Source organism: Phascolarctos cinereus, unplaced genomic scaffold (genome assembly GCF_003287225.1).
Source record: "Phascolarctos cinereus isolate Bilbo 61053 unplaced genomic scaffold, phaCin_HiC Scaffold_2;HRSCAF=192, whole genome shotgun sequence".
In the NCBI taxonomy this organism is placed as follows: Eukaryota; Metazoa; Chordata; class Mammalia; order Diprotodontia; family Phascolarctidae; genus Phascolarctos; species Phascolarctos cinereus.
In genome coordinates, this window is record NW_027555625.1 from 149,860,968 (window position 1) to 149,885,176 (window position 24,209).

At 38.9% G+C, this 24,209-nt stretch overlaps 1 protein-coding gene across 2 annotated transcripts in view; it reads left to right on the forward strand.

Moving 5' to 3' along the window:
- FBLN7 (fibulin 7) overlaps nt 1-24,209 on the forward strand; it is an 85,288-nt gene that overhangs the window by 54,223 nt on the left and 6,856 nt on the right. For both annotated transcript variants that reach the window (XM_020987533.2, XM_020987540.2), the window contains exons 4-7: nt 12,383-12,508; nt 15,795-15,932; nt 17,577-17,714; nt 21,988-22,126. In XM_020987533.2, the coding sequence (XP_020843192.1) occupies nt 12,383-12,508; nt 15,795-15,932; nt 17,577-17,714; nt 21,988-22,126 (541 nt within the window). The remainder of the gene's footprint in view (nt 1-12,382; nt 12,509-15,794; nt 15,933-17,576; nt 17,715-21,987; nt 22,127-24,209) is intronic.

Consider the following 24,209-nt stretch of genomic DNA (forward strand, 5'->3'; position numbering starts at 1 on the left):
CGCTGTCCCAAGTTCTGGAGATATAAATTTTAAAAAATAGATAGTCATGCTCTAAAGGAGATCACACTAAAAAGACAAAACATAAAAGAAAGTTTAGTCATTATCCTTGGGATGGAGGGATGGTTCCCGAGGCCTTGTGATGCCAACTTGCTACACGTCTTTTAGGTAGGCAAATCCGGGCAGAGAACCTAGGACTCCAGCAGAGTATGTGAAAGCTGGCATGGAAAAAGTTTCTTCCTTCTTTTCCCTCTGCTCAAAGGAGACAGAATACTGTTTTCTGAGTGTTCTAGGGAGACTCTGCCTTCAAAATGGGAGTGTCCATTTTGGAAGGACCTGTTTAGCTTGCAAAGGACCAGCAATTAGGTCTGCCAATATCATCACCAAGAAACATTTACAGAGAATTTTCTTCCATAGGAACTGTTTGGTATGACAAGGTTTACATAGTTCTGGTTTGTTAGATATGATCTCAGTAGAGAAAGAACTGATAAATAGAAGTATGTACAGAGCAATTTTACATACACATATCTATTTGTGTCTAATGGTATCCATCTCTAGGGTGGGGGGGAGACAAACAGAAAGAAATTTATATCATAATTTTGTTGTATATTTAAAAGGAATAGGAAGTTGTACATAGTAGATTTACAGTTTCATATGCAGTCATCTTTTTGTTGTACCATTATGGAAATGCTTGTTTTATTCCATAAATTAAAAACAAAAATTTTTAAAAACCAGCTGACAAAAAAATGTAGTAGAGTGAGACGATAGGTACATAGGTGTTATAAATAACTGTTGATTACATTAAATAATTCATAAACAACTTAGAATATGTAAATAAATTGAATACATATTGATGTATTTAAAACTTCAGGTAAGAGTTGGATTAGATAACCTGCAAGTTCCCTTCCAAATCTTAAATTCTTAGGTCATACCTGTATCTATGGCACAGCTAAAGACAAGAGGTAACCAGTTAACACCAGCTACAAGGAATAACAATGAGTAAATTTGTGAATTAAGGTTCTCTTTATCCTTCTTTTGGGAAGGATAATAATTTGTCAGTTGAGTACAGGTACCATCTGCAAACGTGCTAGCTGACTTGAGTTAGTCCTTTCAAGAGTCAAATTGTTGTAATTCAACTGTGTAGAAATTTAAACAAATTTTAATTTATTCACGGTCACAATCAAAGCTAAATATCTACTTAAAATGAAAGATTTACATTTAAATATAGGAATAATCAGAAGCCCCTAATTTAGAAATTACATATATATATATATACATATATATGTATGTATGTATATATGTGTATATATATATTATATACATATATTTATATATATACATATATATGTATGTATGTATATATGTGTATATATATTATATATATATGTATATATATACATATATTTATCCTGTGCAACAAAAACTTTCATTTTTGTTGTATCTAAATCAATGGTTCTTAAGCTGGAGTCCACAGACCCTGTGAAGGGATTTTTAAACTTGAGGGAAAAAAATGTATCTTTATTTTTTCTGACTTCTAACTTAAATTTAGAATTTCTTTCAATTCTTTAAAAAACATGATTCTGAGAATTGATCCATACTGCCAAGGGAGTACAGGACAAACATACAATGATTATAGATAATTACATATAGGTCATATAGATCATACACAGAAGTTAGTGTCACCTGGTTGCAATGGAATGGTGTGGGTTAGTAGGTGGGTTTGTATTAAGGAAACACCTTCTTCCCTGAATGTGATTAAAAGCAGAGACAAGAAGCCTCAGAACTGCACTCTTAGATAAGAGTTGAATTCTTCTAGTCTAGGGTCAATACTCATCAGTAGTTACCGAGTTAGCTAGCTGACCATCAGTAGTTACCAAGTTAGCAAGCTGACCAACTTAGGACTCTTCCTTCCTGCTCACCTACAGATCAAAACAGATCGTCAGGACTCCCACCCAGGATCTATTTCTCACCTGGGAACAAGTGGGCCGAATGTGATGGCTTGGGCCAGTTCCAAATGCACAGCTTCTAAGGCAGCACACAAATTGATGTCCAAGATCAGAAAGGGGTAGTATCCCATAACACAGAAAGCAGAAGATTCCCTGAATGCCATGGCCCTGCTTAAGCTTCCCACATGTGAAAACACACCTGGTTTTTGTGATAATAACTTGTCTCTGTGTAGGTGTGGGGAGTTTTGTTTGATTCCTTCTTTTGTCTTTGAAGAAAGAAGCAATTCCTCTGATAGTCTTTATGTTTATAATTTAAACTGTGTTTATAATTTAATTCTTAAGGCTTAAGGTTGGGGGTAGAAGGATGAGGGGAAAGGTTTCACTGCTAAGCAGCCTCTAGGAAAAGGGCCCTAGAATCCAAAAAACAACTATTGCATTAATTTCATTTTCTGTATTGAGTTAACCCTAAATACTGTGCTCAGGAACTTCAGGAGGCAAGCAAAGTGATTTTGAATCAATTAATTTCAAAATTAATCAAAATTAATTCCATAACCTGTAATGTCAAAGCAATTGAAGAAACTGACAAGACACATAAATGCTAACCTGTCATCCTCTCACCCTGCCCCCAGATACCTATTTGGAAAGATGCCTCTCTGGCAGTATATGACTGATCCAACTTGGCAGGGAAGAAAATTACATATAATTACACCCTGTTAAAAATAATTTAGTGGGCAGAAGCTGGCTCCAAGATGGAGAGCAGCCATTTGGCATCTTAAACGTCCAACAGATTTTTCCCTCTTGTTCCTCTGAAAGCTATGTTTGTAAAATTTAGGGCCTGCCTAAAACTGGTGTATAATAGCTCTAGCTCTTGTCCCTCTGAAAACATGGCAAACCAAGATAACCAAGAGAAATGCAGGTTGAACCTTATAACACTGCTTCATTCTATCTAAAAATCCAGCACTGGCCCCAGCCCCAACCCAAGCTTCTTTTGTTTTCTCTTTCCCAGGATGCCTTTCCTTCTTTAAACATTAACTCAGCAAATGTTTATTATGTAGCTACTTTATTTTTGTTATGAGAAAGCATATGTATGAAAAACCTACTGCGTGCCAGGTACTCTACTGAGCTCTGGAGAAACAAATACAAAAGTGAGATAATCCTTGCTTTCAGTGAGCATATATTCTAATAGAGGAGAATAACATAAACATAAAGTTGTCTGGTGGCCAAGGAAGGGAGTTTTTGACTGAGAAGTCACAGGGACAATGAGTGGAGCCATGGCACAATCCATAGTCATTCCCTTTCCAGAAGCAATGGTAGGCAGGATGGTTTGATAACTGTTCTCAGAACAAGAGATGGAAAATGGGAGAAGGAAAGGGGTACACAGAGGCATGTCTTGCAGAGGTAGCACATCTGGGTTAGACTGTTAGATGGATCACTAGCTAGCTAACTAGACTGATGAAATATTTATTAAGCACTTATTGCCAGGCTGTATTCTAAGTGCTGGGAATAGGAATACAAGCAAAAGAAAGGTAGTCCCTTCCCTCAAGGGGCTTACACTCTAACGGAGGAAGCCAACACATAAAAGGGAGCTGAAAAGTGAGGTATGAGGGTACTGGAGAGAGGAAATGTATGCACGTTTAAATGTGAATTTAAGTGAATGTATTTCTCCTTTTTTAAGCATAGCTGCAAAAAAATTAAAAAAAGCAGTAATATGGAAAGCAGTTCTTGAAATTTCTTGTTAGAGGAATTTCAGACCTCAAGGAGAAGGTGGAGAGAGCAAACATTTTTTTTCTTGACTGGGGGAGGGGTGGGTTTGATGGTACCTCTGAACTTGCAGTATATATAGGTTGTCTCCTCCTCTACCTATGAATGAAGGTGGGCCTGCTGAGGATGCTTCAATCAATCAATCATTAAATATTTGTTAAGCATTTACTATGTTCCCAGTACTAAGCACTGGATTCATGTAAAATTGTAAGGGAGATCTTATTCTGGAGGAATGGATCAGAAAGTCTCAGCTCTTTACAGAAGGCTGACTTGGGACCCCTGGCTTGGCAGGGAAAGGGGAAGATAGGAAGGGGATAAATGAGGTCAGGGAATAGGAAGATGAAAGCAGAAGAAAGTAATGTGTGTGGGTTAGTAATTTCCATTCTAAGGAGAGTTAGGTTCGTCTTGTTATGTCTCAAATCCAAACCCAGTTTAACTCCAACAGTAGCTGAACATTCTATCAGTTGGCACCAGGAAGTGAATCATTGCCTGTTACCACTGGGACCAAGAGGTTCATGGAATTAGACTGGTAGCCTTTTTCTAGATATCAGAATAAAAAAGCAAGAACACCAGTAAGGTCTGTTTTAATGCTGATAGATGATTTCCTAGACTTTTCACTGTCTTGGAAGGTCTCCCCTCCATTATCTCCTCCTACTTTTTCCTTCCTTCAATTATCAGTGATGGACAGGAAAATTCTTTTTTTCTAGGTAGATAGCTAGGTGGCCCAGTGGATAGAAAGCTAGGGAGCCAGAAGGCTTGAATTGAAATCTGGCCTCGGACTCCTGTGACCCTGGGCAAATCACTTTTCTAGGGTAACACTAAGGCATAACTAAGGTAGAAACTATCTGCCCCAGTTTCCTTATTGCTAAAATTGGGATGATAATAGCACTTACTTCCCAGGGTTATTGTGAGGATCAAATGAGATAACATTTGTAAAGCTCTTTGAATACCTTAAAGCACTATATAAATGTTAGTCATAGTCAACCCTCAACTTTCATGGGAATGGTGTTCCTAGAAAAATGGCACAAAAGTCAAAAATACAAATGTTGATACTTTGAAATTATGGGAAATAGGGGGTTAGATTTCTGCAGGCACCAAAAACTATAATCTTTCACTAGAGATTGCTGAAAATATACTTTTCTGCATACAGTTCTTTATAACAAAACATTAATTATGATAATATACACTTTTCTTCACAGTAACTGTGAAGTAACCAATAAAATGCAATACACAAAATAAAATTGGTAACATGCAAAACATTTTTTCTTACTAGTAATTCTCTAGAATTCTGTGGCCTCTTGAACTAACATTCTTAATTTAAAAAAAACAACGTTGATTTCAGACAATATTCATTTTTTATGACACGTGAAATCTATAGTACCATAATTACCATATAGTAAATAAAGTTCTTAAAACAAAAATATTTTTTAACCTGAATCTTACCTTCCACTGTGTGAGATGGTAGTGTGAGGGTATTGTTACTATACTGCTGTAAACCTCTCTACCTTGGCCACTCTCTGAAAACCAAGGGAGAGGTTGCTGGGACTTTAGTCTCTGCTGTCAGAAGTTGGCAAGACTGGTGATGTCTTGATATCATCTCTAACATCTTCTAGGCTGGAGGATGGCACTGGAGATTCTAAAGGACTCATCAACCTGAAATAATCCATCAGTGAATTTAGGGTTGAACCCTGGTCCTCTGATTTTAAATCCAACGCTGTTTCCCTTATAATGCCCCAGGACTTTTCATTCCCAAACAGGTTGTCTGCTTTGTGTCCCATTTGAGATCTTTAAGGGTCTCCTGGCCCACAGTGGCTGCAGACATTTCTACATGAAGTTTATCTAACACCTTGATTTTCTCATTAAGTCACATTACTGACTTTGCACACACGGGCTTAGAGCCCAAAGGACCTACACTGTGCTTTGGGGCCATAAGTGCAACACAAAACTTGAGTTTTAAAGGCAAACAATGAAGCAAATGCACAGCCGCTCCACAGACTTGCTCTCTTCTTGCCTTTCATTTTTTTCTCCATTGGGCATAGCTGCAAATGTGTGCGATTGCCCACATAAAAATGAGGTTACTAGTAAAATCACATGAATGCTTGAAATCACGAAAGTTAAACGTGTCAATGTTGAGAATCAACTGTTTAATTAAATTCTATAACTGATGTCTCATGCACAACATTAGCTTTGCTCTTGTAGAGGCAACCAGGTTTCACAGTGAATGGAGCCCTGGGCCTAGAATTAGGAAGACCTGAGTTCAAATCCAATCTTTGATACTGTGTGTCTCTGGGCAAGTCACTTAACTGCTGTTTGCCTCAGTTTTGTCAACTGTAAAATGAGGATAATAATAGCACCTAACTCATAGTGTTGTTGTGAGGATCAAATGAGATAAAATTTATAAAATTTATAAATTTTGTCATGGTACCTGGCATATCATAGGCACTTAATAAATACTTATTCCCTCCTTCCCTCGTGTCTTTCTTTTTTTGATCCTTTTTAATTTAGTTCCTTCCCTCCGAGATTATTCCCAATTTTTCCTGTATATGCCTTGTTTGTATATAGTTATTTTCGTGTTGTCTCCCCCAGTGGGTTAAATGCTTCTTGAGAGAAGGGACTTTGTTTCTTCACCTTTACTTTCTATCCCTAGCACTAAAACAGTACCTAGCACATAGTAGGTGCTTAATAAGTGCTTGTTGACTTGTGGACTTTGTTCATCCTCTCCCTTCATCTCTTCTCTTCTCTTCTCTTGGCTCACCTTTGAGATGGATTAGTTACTATTGACAAGAACGTGATAGGTCATTGCCTGGAGACAACATACTTGAATTGATGAAAAGAGAGAGTAAGAGGTAGGGGGATAAGGAGCTTTGGGGCTATATTAGCAGGTGCTTAATAAATGGTTGTTCAAACAAATGAATGAAGCAATGCTGTTGAAACTCTAGACTTCCTTGGCTAAGTGAACCATTTAAATTCCTGCAAGATAATGTTGACAGGATGAGAGAATCAGAGATTTAGAACTAGAATGGACCTTAGAGGTCATCTAGACCAACTTTCTCATTATACCAATGAGGAGACTGAGGCTCAAAAGAGGTTAAATGACCTGCTCAAGGTCACATAAGTCATTCATGGCAGTCAGGATTTGAACCCTGGTCCTCTGATTCTAAATCCAGCACTATTTCCCTTACGTGGTGTCAGTATGGTATAAATCCCCACTCCTCATTCCCAAACTTATTCTGACTTCTTTGTGACTTTCTTTCCATTCATTCAAGTATATTCCTTCCAGTTGATGAAACATCATGCTCCCTCCAATAATTATCATTTTAACTTTATAGTGAACAAAGAGTAGAGGAAGGATGGAATCAGGAAGGATTTGTGTTTAAATCCTGCAAGTCATATAATAACTAATTTACAGAAGGATTGTTGATCTGCCTTGGTGAATGGATTTTCCATACTTAGAGTTCGTCATGCTAATAAAATCACGGGGCTAGAACTGCTGTCGTCCCCCAAAGTTAGAATTTTTAAAAATAATATTTTTTTCTAATTACACACAAAAGAAATTTTAACATTCATTTTTAAAAAAAACTTTGAGTTCCAAATTTTCTCCCTCCCTCCCTTCTCTTTTTTTCTCCTTCCCTTCCCTTTCCCTTTTCTCCCTCCCTTTTCTTCTCTCTAATTTGATATAGGTTATATATCTGCAATCATGTAAAACAGATTTCCATATTAGTCATGTTGTGAAAGAAACAGACCAAAAAAAAACCATAAGAAAAAATAAGGAAAGTGAAAATAATATACTTCGGTCTGCATTGACTTCATAGTTCCTTCTCTGGAGGTGGATAACATTTTCCATCGTGAGTCTTTGGAATTGTCTTAGATCATTGTATTACTGAGCAGAGCTAAGTCATTTATAGTCAATCATCACATAATGTTGCTGTTACTGTGTACAGTGTTTTCCTGACTCTGCTCACTTCCTTCAGCGTTAGTTCATGTAAGTCAAAGTGAAAATGTTAAGAAAACTTTCTAATGTATCCAAAAGTCCTTTGATGAATGATATTTCAGTCACTAAAGTAGCTATGTGTATATCAGGTATTTAAGTACCTGGCATTGTAATAATTTACCAGGCATTGTAATAAGTGCTGAGGATAAAAAGAAAAGACGAAAACACAACCACCCATTATTCCCTGCTTTCAAGGAGCTCACAGTGGGGAAGGCAATATGAAAAGCGCTATGTCCAAACAGGATATGGGGGGGGGGAGAAAGAGAGCAAGGAGGAAGCTGCTTAAAATATGGGAACTATTAAAAACATTAGCAGCAGTAAACATCACTATGTCTCCTTCAATATTTCAAGGAGCTGTGCTTTCACCTATGTGGGTAGTACTCCCTCTATAGCTGCATATTGCAACCCCTCCATACCTTTACACATAACTTAACACTGAATTTCTGTGCCTTGGTCTGATGGCCAGTCTTCTGGTGCCGAGCCTTTCCAAACTCAGCTAGACTGGTCTTCTGACAAAAGACAGTCTGTTCTCAAGCCTGTGTTTGACGCCCTCTCAGCTATGTAAGACCTGCCAGAACTTGTATACCAGGGGCATAGCCTTAAAAAAACCTAGGGCAATCCAGCATTGAAGAACCTGGTCAATGGAATGCAAAAGATGCAATAAATAAAATAATTCAATTAAGTCAAACATGCCACCAGACCACATGCTGCTTTGCCCTTCTACCTACTAAGCTTAGTGCTCAGTAACCTGTCAAATGCCTGTGCTGTTAACATTCATCTGTCCATCGAGATAATAAGGAGTTCCTTGGGATCTCTGAAACTGCTAAACATTTTGCCACATTCCACAGTCTTGTCTTGTCTGACACAGTAATGAGATAGTTTAGCTTGGCTGCAGAGATCTGGGACTACCTAGAGCTACTAGAGGGGAGTAGGGAGTGGGGAAGGTAAGAAACACAAAAAGATTATATCACATCTACTAGAAAAGCCAGAAGCTGAGGGACTTATAGACTGAGGTCAGTGGGCTATTAAATCCTCCCTAGCAAGACAAGGAATAGAGGGGGTACTTATGATGCCTTTCATGAAATAAAAATTCTTGGCAACCGACTCCAGAGAGGGAAATTTTATATTCTATCCTCAAACACCTGTGCAGGGGCTGAACCTTGCATTCCAATAAGGAGCTGGCAATTATCTGGCACTAAGACCCTCATTCAGGTGCAGTCATAACTCCCTGCTTCCACCTTAGCCAAAGCAAGAAAAAGACAGTGGAGCCGAGTCCCTGATGGGGGTCAAGTTGAAGGACATTGGGGTTAATACTCTTTGGCTTTCTGTCAATATCTTCACGGTCTAGCAGGCAGCCAGTATTTAGGCTATGCTATTGGGAAGTATAAGGGTAGGGAAAGAGGAATTCCTAGCTCTGTGGTATTTGCTGACTGTCTCCATTGACATTCCTTAGAGGTGGTGATTTGGTAACATAAAGCATGGGGAATCGATTAAACTAGGGCTTAGGTTAATAGGAAGTTGAAAACATTCTTTCCAAAAAGATGGATATTAAAGCTAAAAACAAGTTTTGAAATTTTTTCTTTCATTATTAAAAACATTAACATAATTTTCTTCAAAATTTAGATGAAGCTTAATTCACTCTTTCAGATTTTTCCCAATCTGTCTTCTATGTGAAGCTTTTATTTCACCTTAATACTAGTGCTTTCCCTCTATTATCTCCAAACTTATTTTTTATATATTTTGTTTGTAGACAGTTGTTTTCATGTTGTCCTCCTCTTGCTGTGAGATCCTTGAGAGGAGAGACTGTCTTCTTTCCTCTCTTTGAATTTCTAGTCTTAGCATAGAGCCTGGTGCATAACGGATATTTAATAAATGCTTATTGACTGACTGACTGAATCAGGACAAATATCAAGGCTTTCGTAGCAGCTAGCTAACAGTGGATGATCCTTTATTGGGAGAGCACAAACTTTCAGTCAGTGTGCCAGGCACTGTGCTTGGTGCTGCTAAACTTCACAGTATCATATCTTTTGGTTTAAAAAGGGAAGGAGAATGAAGGGACACAATCTGGCAACCAGAGATAGGGTAGTACAATGGAAAGAACTTTGACTTTGGAGTCACAGGACCTGAGTTTGATTCCTGGCATGAACTTGGGCGAGCTACTTAGATTCTCTGGGACTCAGTTGCCTTATTTAAAAAACAAGAGCATCGGACTCAAACCATCCTGTGGTTTGAGGAAATCACAGAATTTTAGAGTTGGAGAAGGCTTCAGAAGCCCTCTAGGTCAAGCCATGCCTGAATAATCATCCCTTCCACAAATAATCTGGTGAAGGGGAACCTGCTACCTCCTAAAATAGCACATTTCCAGTTTTGATAGCTCTAACAAGGATGTTTTTCTTTAAAACCTAAATTTGCCTATTTTTGCCATTTCTGCCCATTCCTCCAAGTTCTATTCTTAGGGGCCAAACAAATTCCTTTTCAACTTCATAGTCCTTCAAAGACTTGTAGACTTTCCCTTTCCCCCATCAATTATTCCCTTCTCTAGGCCATATGCCCCCGGTTCCTTTAACCATTCCTGGCTAGATCTCATGGGAAATGGAAGATCAGTGGGGATAAATGACTTCCCCATCTGCAAAATGAAGAAGTTTAACCTTGAAGTTCTCTTTTGTGATCCCATGAGATCTAGCCATATGAGGAATGGTTAAAGGATCAGGGCTATACAGGTAGTCAAGGTTATACAGGCAATACACAGCAGAGCCAGGGCTTAAACCCAGGTCTTCTGATGCCAAGTCTGGTGCTTTTCCCATTATGCTTTGTGATCTCCAAGTTTGGATTCAGTCAAAGGGCCACACTTGAGGACCTAGAGGGCCACATGTGGCCTCAAGGCTGCAGGTTCCCCTTAACTGTCCTAGTTCCCTCCCTTCAGCTTCTCAGTGTCCTCCTTGACAGTAGGGATGCTTTATTCTTGAAGGCATTTGTATCGTCATTGCTTAGCACAGTGCCTGGCACTACATTCTTCTTGATTTACTAAAATGTTTCACAGGACTCAGTTCTAAAATCACTGAGTTCTCTAATTACCTTCTAAGTTTGATTTAACAAACTTAGCAAGCATAAATTAAGTACCTACTATGTGCCAAGAACTGTGTTAAAAAACCAAACACCACCAACAACCAAAACCCCCCCAAAAAATACAGTCCCTGCCCTGAAGGAGCTTACAATCTATCTACTTAATGGAAATCACCTGGTTTTAAGAAACAGGCTATGAGGATTTATCAGACTCTAATATGGACTGTGTTTCAAGATTGCAAACTCTAATCCAAAATGGATATGTTAACATCTTCCAACATGTGAAGTCCTGCTCCCCTAACCAACAGGTTGGTACATACTTCAGCAGTCTGAGTATCTGTGAATATGCTGGCAAATGTATGTGTTTGTGAAAAATGGGGCCAAAATAAAGTTCATTGGAATCAGAATGCATGCTCTCTGCACCTGGGGAAGCCTTGGGGAAGGTGGGTTGGCAAGGGTGTGCTGAAACCAGCTTGTACAGGCTCAGGAGGGCCAACTGTTAAACGTTTGGTGTGATCATTTACACCTCAGAAATTGGAAACCGCTACAAAGCAGGGCATGATTTATTGGTTTGTTGACTGTCTAGACTTAAGGTGATGGCAAAAATGTTAATAATACAGATTAAACTTAAAAGTGTGTCACATATATATTCCCCTTCCACCTATAGCTGGTTATTAAACATTTACCAGCACATCCCTGGTTGTGGGTATTATTGGCACTGTGAGTTACAGACCAGTGGTCAGGTTGGGCAGATCTCCATTAATGCAAGTGCCTTCCCTCTATTATTTCCAATTTATCCTTTATATATTTTGTTTGTACATGCTTGTTTTCAGCTTGCTCCCCCATTAGACAGTGAGCTACTTGACAGCAGGGACTGTCTTTTGCCTTTCTTTTTATCCTCAACATTTACCACAGTGCCTACTTGTAATAGGCACTTAATAAATGACTGAACAATTGAAAAGAATGTATAATTACCCTTTAACCAGGAGCCATTGAGTTTTGGTATTATAAAATTGACAGTCAGATGCAGCTACACAGTTGTTGATACTTCCTGATTCAACAGGAAGTGTCAAATTCAGGGATTATATGGTTAGGGAAGTCACTCACAAACCATCCACTGTAGTACCTTCTCCTTCCCAGCACCAACCATTTTATCTTTAATCAAATATCTTTTTAGCCAGATACTGAATAATACTGCTTAAGGTAGGACTATCTCAAAAGGCAATTGGAAAGCTGACTTCATCAAGACTATATAAAATAATATGGCAAACTTTTAAATAAGAGATGTCAAAGTCCTAGGCCCTTTCCTTTGGATCTTAGGAGGAGTTGGGGGAGGGAAAAGGGAGTTCATTCATAAGGCAATGGAAGGTGAGCTCCAGCTTGTTGGTCACTCACTGGAAAGTAGGACAGGTTATGTTTGCTGGAAGCTAATTCTCACAGCCTGATGAAGTTCATGTTATTGTTGGGGAGGGAATGTGGCAGCAGTGGCTGGCATTTGTGTCAAAGAAAACTGACCCATGCACTAACATGTGCTAAGAGTTTCTGACACCTGTCCTGTGTTAATCTAGACATTTTCAGGGTCAAAATCCACATCATTATATTTGAAAATAATTTCTTTTCTTAGATGTCAGCGAATGTGCTAGCCATCCTTGTCAAAATGGCGGAACATGTGTGGAAGGAGTCAACCAATACAAATGCACTTGTCCACAAGGATGGGCTGGAAACAACTGTCAGCACCAGGCTCAGACAGGTAGGTAACAGTTTTGTGAGTGGGTAAAAAGAGCAAGAAATTGGAAGAGAAGGCTCAGGTCCTAGTGCTCCAAACCATTGATTTGTTCCTATGCTCTTGCCCCTGCTTGGAGCCATGGAATTCTCCCATTGTGCTTCCTGACAATTTCCCTCCATGTTTCCCAGAAGTCTGTCCTCTGTGGAATGGCACGTTAGCTATTCTCTTGGCCAGCACCAAAGCCACATTTCTGTTTCTATTAGAATGTAAAAGTGGGACGTCTATGCAATCATCTGAATAGTTAATGAAATATGAGGCCTAACAATCTGAGGTAGCTATAGAAATATTATTAATGTTTCCTTGCCATAAAAAAGGAAGAGGATTAATAGATATTCTTAGAGCACTCGATAGCTTAATAACAGGCACAAATCATTGCATTTGTTGAATGTAACCAAAAGGGATTTGTCTCTGGAAGGAGTCTATGAAACCACTCAGGTCCAAAAATGGAATGAAAAAGGCCTTTTGTGAGTGACAGCCTCATGAACTCAGCCAACAATATGTTGATGTGCTGGCAAGCATCCAATAAATGGGTAGGTCATGTGGATTTGTTTATGGAATTAGAAGGATATATCATGATGGCAATTCATGACAAGATCGTCACCACTGGAAACCAAGGGACCCAGAATTAGTGATCAAGGCAGATTGTATAAGGAGATGGTAGAAACCATGCAACATATCACTGCAGGTTGTAAATATTCAGTACTTACCATATACCTAGTAATACATGACCTAGTACCTATAATTATATTTCAGAAGTGCACTGTGTTTTATGGACTAACAGATAACAAATTCCTGTACTACAGAGACAGACCTCAAAGTATATTGGAACTCAACCACTAAATTACCCTGAACCTGGTTTATTATCACACTATGCACTGTTCTCTGTAATTGCCCAGATATAATGTTGATCCATAAAAACTGAAGAACATTTTAATAAGATGGCACCATACCAAAAACTCATAATCCCCAAATTACATACAAAGGAAAACTTTCAAGACTTAGCAGAGTTTGTGGGAAGAGAATGAAATACATATATAGATATAGATACAGATATAGATATAGATATGTATGTATGTATCACCCTTGTTGCCCTATTTGTAATGGTTTTGTACTGAGGATGATTTCAGTAAGCCTATAGGCAGATAGGTAGCTCAGTGGATGGAATACTAAACCTGGAGTCAGGAAGACCTGAGTTCAAGTCCAGCCTCAGATACTTCCCAGCTGTGTGGTCTTGAGCAAGTTGTTGAACCTCTTTCTGCCTCAGTTTCCTCAACTTTAAAATGGGGGTGATGGTAGCAACTATATCACAGATGTTGTGAGGATCAAATGGGATAATATTTGTAAAGGGCTCAGCATGTACCTCACACACAGTAGATGCTTAATAAATGTTTATTCTCTCCTCTAAAGAGGACAAGCTTACATTCTAATACCCCTTTTTATGCAACTACAAAACAGTTATTTTATCTACCTGTGAAATAGTCCATGGACCATTAAATATAGAATAATAATAGCAGGATAATGACTTGTCCCAGAACTAATTTTATCTGAATTCTATTAAAAATATGAGAAAGAAATAATAACAAAGTGGTATAATCTCCATTATCCTGTCTTCCATTGGAGTTGTCCTAGGGTGCTTTCAGTAAGCTTACAAAAGATAAACTTACACTTTATACTTTAATTCAATTATAAAAAGCAGTTATTTTATCTATCATACAATAGTCTTCAGAATATTAAGTATAGGGGGCAGCTAGGTGGTGCAGTGGATAGAGCACCAGTCCTGAATTCAGGAGGACCTGAGTTCAAATGGCCTCAGACACATGACACTTACTAGCTGTGTGACCCTGGGCAAGTCACTTAAACCCATTGCCTACCCCCCAAAAAAAATTTTTTTTAAAACCCAGAATATGAAGTATAAAGAAATAGTAGCATGTTAATGATTTGTCCAAGGACCATTTTAATCTAAACTCCCTTGAAAAAGGTGAGAATAACCACAAAGATCCACGTGTGGAATCAAACCCCTTTCATGGATGATATCTATGTGAACTCAAGCCACAAACACTGAAGAAATAGTGAAGTGAAGCAGATCTGTTTAGAGACACGGACACGTTTGTGATAATGATACAGGGTCAGGTCGTTCCCATGAAACATTACATAAAAGTTATTCTCAGAGTCTAGTCTTATTGGTTGGTAGAGATTATGCAAAGAAATGTTAGAAATTGTGCACCATATCACTGCAAGTGATAAAAATTTAGCGCCTCAAGAAGATTTACAACAGACTTTTACATGATAAGTTCACTATTCTTCAACAATTGACAAGAAATCCCTGTATTACAAATACAGTCCTCAAAATATTCTTAAAAATTCGACAAATAGGCTGTCCTGGAACGAAACAATTATTAGAGGCACAACTGTTGCCCACAATCATGTGGGTATAACGTTGATCTACAAAAAATGAACGACATTATTTTAAATAGATGTCACCATAATAAATATTCGTCCTTTCCAGCTATGAAAAGTGAAAAGCCTTCAGAACATAGTGACCTAGTGGAATGAATAAAAACCACGAAGAACCAAGACCAAAAAAAAAGACAAACCATTCTACCTACTTATTGGAGTTCGCCAGAAGATGTTTTTAGTAAACTTACAGGGCGCTTACATTCTAATGCCTTTATTTGGTTACAAAAGGTAGTCATGAATGTTAGCATAAAAAAAAGCAGAATAATAACTTGTTGTAGGACTATTTCTCCAAACCCCATAAACAAAGATGAAAACAAGATTAAAAACAATAATCACTGTCATCCTGCCCAAACGGAATGAGAAGAATGAGATAACATCAGCAACAACAATAATGATTGCAGCAGCTGACAATTATGTAACAGTGTTGGATTTGCAAAATGCTTCACGTACATCATTTCATAGTATCCCCACACTAATCCTATTGTTTGTTATTATAGGTGTTATTATCTCTATCTTACAGAAACTGAGTCTCAAAGAGGTTAAGTGACAACTAGAGTTACAAATTAGTGTCAGAGGCAAGATTCAAACCTAGGTTTTTCCTAAGCCCAAGTTCCTTGCTCTTTGCCCCATGGCACACTCGCTCTTAGTAGGCTTCCCTGCTGACTCCCAGACTCTACTCGTTAGCTATTCTTAGCAATACTGTCCTTGGCTATACTAAGTTGAGAATAGGGCACTTCCCCAACCAAGGTGAAATGCTCCAAGAGTAATTTAAAATTGATTTTTTAATTTTCAGTGGCACCTGAGTGGAGTGTGACCAATGACCCTGCCTTTAGTCGCAAGCCACGTTGTGCCAAGGTGGATAGAACTCAACACTGTAGCTGTGAGGCGGGTTTCCACATGAAGGGCACAGCAGATAACAGCATATGTCAGGGTAAGTGATCAGGGTACTCTTTAGGGCCAGGATTAGGAGGCGGAATCCCTTTGCCTTTAGGCATTCATTACTCTTTTAAGACCCTGGGTCTTTGTGAATTGAGAGAACGTACAAGCTTCCCCATGGTCCTAGCTACCACAAGGGAGTGACTCAGACAGAAAGGGAAATAAATCAGTTAAATGAGTTCTGTTGTTACCTTTGTGTCTGGAACATGCTTTTTTTGGCGGTGCTGTCTTAATGAAGCAAGGAGCTGAGTCACTTGCATCAGCAATTGCTTCCTTTGGAACGTCTTGAACGGTACCTCCTGCAGACATCTCAAAATCAACATGCCCAAAACCGAGCTCATTATCTCCTCTTCCCCCCCCAGTCCTTCCCCCTTTTCACTGTTACTGTTTAGGGCACCACTATCCTGACAGTCGTCTCCACAGTGATTTTCTCTAGTCAGCACCATAGCTAGGGCTCTAATGGAGAGTTTGAGAGAGAATGAATTATTCATACAATGTACATTGATTAAAATAATGAGATATCTATCAAATCTCCATTATATTTTCTGTGTGTGATGTAGTCCCAGTCTCTTTTGATGTGGATGGGGGTAGCAGAATGATTCCATTGCTGTTCTCTGATGTTGGGTTCTATTCACTTGCCTCCTCATGTACCCCACTGACACCTGATCTCCCTTTTCACCCTGCTGAACCAAGGGATTTGTTCTAAAGAGGAAAAGGGCTGCAACTTTAAAATTATGCCTGGATTGAAGACCTTAAAAATCACCCATTTTACAACTGTTGAAATGGATTCTCTCTCCTATCATAACTGATGGTAGGAATTGCTTAAGTCTTTTAATGGAAACAGTTAAGGGTCCCAAAATCCTTTATTCCCAGACCACCTTGCTTTGCTCCAGACTGGACTGTATTAGCTAAAGATAATATGCCCTCTGAAACTTCCAAACTTGTCAGCTACAAAACAGGGACACACCCAGACAGTGGCATGCAGGCTGAGAAATGCATGTACTTTCATTGCCTGTCAACACCAGCCTGCCTGGGAGGACACTGAGTCAGCTCTACCTCCCAATAGATGAATGGAAAGAATTGGCCTCTTCTCCAGCCCTACTGGCTCCTTCCCCTCTTGTTCTCTTCACCCCACACCCTTATTTCTACTGTCCCTTGAACTTTTGAGAAAAAAGCAACTCATTGGAACCTCCCAAACATCTCCTTGTGGAAAGTTAGTTCAGCCTTCAATGAAGTATTCCTGTGCTTCAACGGTTGCTACATCTCAGCCTGGGAGTTCCCTGAGGGCTTAATAGCAGCATTCAAGGACATTCCCAAGGTCAAGAGTTCTTTACCCTTTTTATGTCATGGCCCCTTAAGCAGTCTGGTGAGGTCTGGAGATCTTTTCTTAGAATAACATTTTTAAATGCATAAAATAAAAAGTACAGGATAACAAAAAAAATTATATTGAAGTATAGTTATCAAAATAAATTTTAAAAAAAAGTTCACAGCCCAAAGGTGAAGAACCTCTACTCTGGGCAGAAGAGGTGGCAGTTGTGTGGATGGCACACTAGTGGCCTAGGCCATTACAACTTGCATTGTCCCCAGACTCATGGATAGATTGTGGGGGATGGGGGGATAATTTTTTTTTTCTCCACAGATGTGAACGAGTGTGAGGTTTATAAGTTGGAGGGGACCAACCAGCTCTGTATGCACAACTGCATTAATACCCCCGGATCCTTCCGCTGCTCTTGCCCGAACGGCTATCGCACTCTTGAGGATGGAAAAAGCTGTGAAGGTGAGTTATGTCTTGCTGATTGGAAAAAGTCATTGGTTGGGAGTGGGGGGAGAGACTGCAGACAGGAAGACCCCCACTTCTCTCTCATTCTGTTGTTACAACTTTCTAGGTCCTGAGATAAGAGGTAGAGGCAGAGAGGGGGTGAGGCAAAGGCATGGAAACGATTAATCTTACAGACATACCTTCCAAATATTCCAGCCTACACGGTTGTTTCATGAAATTTTTTTTAAAAATCAGGTATAAAAGATTCTCAAGCACGTAACCATTTTCAAGGTTGTAACTGCTCTACAGAGCTAATCCCTGCCTCAGAAGGGAGAGGTTTGAAGCCTGTACGGCAGAGGGAGAACATAAAGTGGGGAATATGAGTAGATATCATTGTGCTGGAGAAAATCCCATAATAAATTATAATAATGTTATTGTTGTACCTCATAGTTGGCTTTTTCAGGGAAGGTGAGAGATGTCATCCCTCTTTCCACTGTGATTGGTTGATCACAAACCTCCCTAGAGAGTCCTGGCCCCTGTTTTGGAGACCATTATTCCAGATGACAGCGCAGATAGTATCATAATCTGAAGGGGGAAAAGGGGAACAGAAAGGGACTATTGCTTTGATGATATCACTTAGCCTCCTCGGTCCCCAGTTTCCTAATCCCTGTGAAATAAGATAGATGTCCTCAGATGTCCCTTCCAGAATGAGAAATGGGAGGGGACTGATGACAAACTCTGTGTACCTCCCCACATAAGATAGTCCTCTGCACATCACAGAACTGTTCAGTGAAATGGGTTTACTGTCTTTTTAAACAGACTGGACACTGGAAATAGGAAGAAAGTTTGTGCCAAGTAGAAACAAAAGGACTGAAGTTATGACTTCAAGAATACCTATTTGACATTTGCCACACTAGTGGAATTTGGGGTCTAAAATGTCAGGGTTTTCCCCCTAATATTTCAAAATGTATTTTAAAAAAATTTTAGTGGTAGCTGGGATGAAGAGAATTAATATTGCCAATTTATGAGTGATATATGGTGCTTTGGGGAGAGGAAAAAAACATTTCTTCATTATTCTGATGAGGGTACAATGCTAGTAACACTAAATGGTAATGATGATATAAATCACATTTGTATTTTGAAGTTAATAATTGGTACAGGCCCCACAGTCTGTCTTCTGAGCCCCAGCCTTGCCAGCAGAAGCAGTGTGGTACAATGGAAAGAGAAGGGGTTCATCAGATTTTCAGATGACGCAAACCTGAGAGGGAGAGCTCACAGAGTACCAAGCTGATTCTAGTAAGATGAAATTCAAGAGAGATAAATGTAAAGTCTTGTGCTTGGGTGCAAAATATCAGCTTTATAAGCACAAGATGGGAAAGGCAAGAATAGACCAATAGTTCTACCTGGGTATTTTAGTGGATTGCAAAACCTATATGAGTCAGGGGTGTGATGTGGTGGCCCCTAACCCCCAAAATTCAAAGCCAGTGTGATCTTGGGATGCATTAAGAAGGACATAGCTTCCAGAAATATTGAGGAGATAGTCCTACTGTGCTCCACCTTGGTCAGACCTAATCTGGAGTACTTTGCTCAGACCTGGGAACCATGGTTTAAGAAGGGTAGTGATGAAATAGAGAGTGAATAAAGGAGGGAAACTAGAATGGTGAAGGCTCTTGAGTTCATTTCATGAGAATTGGTTGAGGAAAGGGAAAATGTTTTACTTGAGGAAAAGAAAACTCAGGAGAGACATGATAGCTGTGTTCAAGTATTTGAAGGGTCATCATGTGGGCAAGGGATTAGATTTTCTGTTTGGCCCCAGAGGGAACAACCAGGAATGATAATAGATGGAAGTTAAACAAATAGACAGATTTTAGCCTGATGTCAAGAAAAGTTGCCTAATACTTTGAGCTGTCCAGAATGGACATGCCCCTGCTCAGAGGTCTGAAAGTAGTGGTTTTATACTATGTAACCACATGTTGCATTGTTGTTGATTTGGTCGAGGGATTCCTTTTCTGTCAATTGAACTAGACAATGGCTGCCAAGGTCCCTTCCAACTCTCAAATTCTGTGATTCTGTGCTTTGAATAAGAGCACCTGGGTTCAAACTCTATCTCTGTCACTTAAATACCTGTGTTACCTTGGGCAAGTCACTTTACTTGCTGGTTCTCAGTTTCCTTATCTGTAAAATGAGGGTGTTGGACTAATTCTAAGGTGTCTAAGTCTACAGCCTTCGGCTTGGAAAGGTTTACTGTAAGTGTGGCCACTTAAGTGTATCATCAATATTATGTACCCAAAAGCATTGTAATCACCAACAGGGATATCTAAAAAGTAGAAAACATATCTCTGTATCCTTGGGGAATTTACAGTCTAACTTGTGAGATAAAATTTACATACATAAAATGATTATATGCTACAGCATATAATGAAGGCACAGATATTAAGAGCAAAATTCCCAGCAATGTTGTGGAATATGCCATAGTGTAATGGAAAGAGCACTAGGGGCAGCTAGGTGGCACAGTATAGAGAGCTCTGGCCTTGGAGTCAGGAGGACCTGAGTTCAAATCCAGCCTCAGACACTTGACACTTACTAGCTGTGTGACCCTGGGCAAGTCACTTAACCTCAATTGTCTCACCAAAAAAAAGCACTAGATTAGGGCCAAGGATGTGTGGATTTGAGTACCAGACCTGCTCATTAGTTTACTCTGTGCCTTCAGGAAAGTCAATTCAATTGCTTAGGTCTGTTTCCTCAAGTATCAAGAAGTATCCCAGACCATATTTGGTGCAAAATGATGAAGATCTCCTGTAAGATCTATGGATAAAGGAGGAGTTTATGAGCAAATAAGAGATAGAGAGATCTTGGGAAGTAAAATGGATAATTTTGATTATTTTGATTACATTTTGCTCAAACAAAACCAGTGCAACCAAAGCAAGCAAGCAAGCAGGAAAACTGGGAAAAAACTTTTATAGTAAGTTTCTCTGATGGAGGCCTCATTTCTCAACTGTATCAGGAACTGAGCCAAATTTATAAAAAAAACCCAAAAACCAAGAGCCATTCCCCAATTGATAAATGACCAAAGGATATGAACAAGCAGTTTTTAGAAAAAGAAATAAGTTATCAATGGTCAAATGGAAAAATGCTCTAAATCACTATTGATTAGAGAAATGCAAATTAAAACAATTCTGAGGTGCCACCTCACACGTATCAGATTGGCTAACATAACAGAAAAGGAAAATGATAATTACTTAAGGGGAAGTGGAAGAATAGGTACATTAATAAATTGTTGATGGAGTAGTGAACTAGTCCAGCTGTTTTGGAGAACAATTTGGAACTATTCCCAAAGGGCTATAAAACTGTACATACCCTTTGATCCAGCAATGCCACTACCAGGTCTGTATCCCAGAAAGACCAAAGAAAACAGAGAAGGACCTATTTGTACAAAATATTCATAGCAGCTCTTTTTGTGGTGGCAAAAATATTGGAAATGAAGGGGACTCCCATCAATTGGGAATGGCTCAACAAGTTATGGTATATGATTGTGATGGAATACTATTGTGCTTTAAAAAAAATAACAAAGGGGATGGTTTCAGAAAAACCTAGGAAGAGTTATATGAACTGATGCAAAGTGAAGTGAGTCAAATCAGGAGAATATTGTACACAATAACAGTAATATTTTATGATCAACTGTGAAAGACTTACTTATTCTCAACAATACAATGATCCAAGACAATTCCAAAGGACTCATGATGAAAAATGCTATCTACCTCCAGAGAGAGAACTGATGGAGTCTGAGTGCAGATTGAAACATCTTTATTTTTCTTGCCATTTTTTTACACCATGAATAATATGGAAGTGTTTTGCATGACTTCACATGTGTAATTCATATCATATTGCTTGTCTTCTCAATGGGTGGGGAATGGACTGAAGGGAGAAAGTGAATTTGGAATTCAAAATTTAAAAAAAAATTAATGTTAAACTAAATAAGGTATAATTATAAAAGAAAAGAAAAGATATAGGTCTGGGAGAGCTGGCAGCAAGTATAATCTTTTATTTCTTTTCTGCCACCCATTTAATCCATTACAACCTGAGGGGGAAAAGAAACTTTCACGGATTTTGTTGGATGCTGAAGGGAAAGCTTGATTCTTCTTCTTCTTCTTCTTCTTCTCTTCTTCTTCTTCTTCTTCTTCTTCTTCTTCTTTCTTCTTCTTCTTCTTCTTCTTCTCCTCCTCCTCCTCCTCCTCCTCCTTCTTCTTCTTCTTCCTCTTCTTCTTTGCTATTTTTTCCCTATGTGTTACAGATATTGATGAGTGTGCAGAATCCCAGCATACATGTACCTGGGGGACCACATGTATTAACACAGGTGGCAGTTTTCAGTGTGTCAGTCCAGAGTGTCCAAAGAGCAGTGGTAATGTGAGCTACGTGAAAACATCCTCATTGTAAGTAAAGTTCAAAATGTCTCCATAATAGGATCACTTTAGCCCATTGGGTCCTTTTTTAGTGGCCTTCAACTCTTCAGTGGGAGGTGGCAGCTAGGTGGCACAGTGAATAGAGCACTGGCCCTAGAGTCAGGGGGACCCCTAAGTTCAAATCTGGCCTCAGACTTGTAACACTCACTAGTTATGTGACCCTGGGAAAGTCACTTAACCCCTTTGCCTAGCAAAAAGAAAAAAAGACCTCTTCAATGGGGCTCAGGGCAGGTAGTGTTTTCTAATGGGGAAAAAAAAACACCGTGGAGCTGGGAGTGAAGACAACTGGGTCTTTGTTCCATTTCCGTTATTGGCCAAAAAAAAAAAAAGATGACCTGGAGCAAGACACTTATCTTTCCTGAGTATCAATGTTCCCAAATATAAAATGAGATTAATAGCTCTTGGCCAATAGATTTTTGTGATAACATTTTAGAGATCATTGTTGTGGTATATTGAGGATTTAGTGGCGTACCAAAGAATGCCTTAGTGTCATCTCCCAAAGCTTCCTTTCCAGGGAGGAAATGTATATATATTGTACATATATGTGTATGTAGGGTCATAAATTTTATGGTTGTATTATTTATTATATATATTATAGCTATGTTATTTAACACTCAAAAGAATAAATGTTAGTATTAATGTATCTAAGAGGTCATCCTTCTAGCAGTCACAAGTATCCAGAACATAGTCATTATATTAGACTAGATAATCTATAAAGTCTTAAATCGTTGAATATTTAAGCCAGACAAAGGGTAAAAAGGTCTCAGAAAACAATGACTTCCACAAAACCTATGCCCTTCACCCTAGAGAAAAGCCAGAACCCCTCTCAGGATGAGAGGATTTATAATTGTGTATAAACTCAGCTCACTGATCTAACAAACAACTTTCTGGCCTCCACCTGAATTAGATAGATACTAAAAACTGCAAAGAAAGGAATGATGTTGATCATAGCTGAGTCACTAGAAATGGCAGGTATCAGCAGGTTTAGGGATTGGAGTGGAGAGTTAACAGAGCCAGCTAAAAGTCTGGGACCATTTAACACCTGTGATAAATAGTTGTGTATACCCAAAAAGCCCCCTAAAGCATCCTTACCTCTCAGTATAGTATAGTAATTGTTGTTCACAATAATAACCCTGAGTCATCATGTGAATGAAATTTAGCAGTCAATTCAACCAAACTAACATTTCCTAGGCACCTATTATGTGACAAGTGCTAGGGGTACAAATATCGGACAATCAAACAGAATGTATTAACTGCTTCCTATCTGTCAGACACTGGGAATACAAAGGTGAATTAGGGTATACATCCCGACCTCAAGGAGCTCAATCTAGTAAGAGAGATAAGACATGAACACAAATAAACATGCTACAAATGCAAATATTAGAAGTCCAAAGTGATGTGAAGAAGTTACAGGGAGGAGAGATAATTTCCATCTGGTAGAATTTGTGAAGGATCCTTTGAGAAGAGAGAATCTGAGCTAAGCCTTGATGGAGGAAAAGGATTTTAATGGGTTAAGATGGGAGGAGGTGGGGCAAAGAAAAGTATACTCCAGGCAAGAGGGATTCTGTGAGCAGAGAAACAAAGACCAAGGAGAATAGAGTTGGGTAAGTAATATGGTTTGGCTGGGTAATGGGCTAGGCAAAGGAGAATAGTACGAGGTAAGCTTGGAAAGGTTGATTATATTTGTATCTCCCTCAAAGCCTAGCACAGTGCATTGCACACAGTGGGAATTTAATAGATAAATGAGTGAAAGATGGGATTAGGTTACGGGGGTTCTGGCTGAGTTTCTATTTTATTTATTAGACAATAGGAGCCAATGAATAGGAAGCCAACAGGACCTGAGTGATATAATTAGATTTGGAGAAGGGCTTGGAGTGGGGAAAAACTAGAAGCTAGAAGACCAGCAAGAAGATTATTATTAAAAAAAAATCTTCTGTTAAATAAAGGAAACAAAACTAACACATTTAAGTCAGATTTTAATCCAAAATGGTCGAAATAAAAAAGCATTGGTGCTTAAAGGAGTAAAATTCAGTTATCTGAAAAAATACTCTGA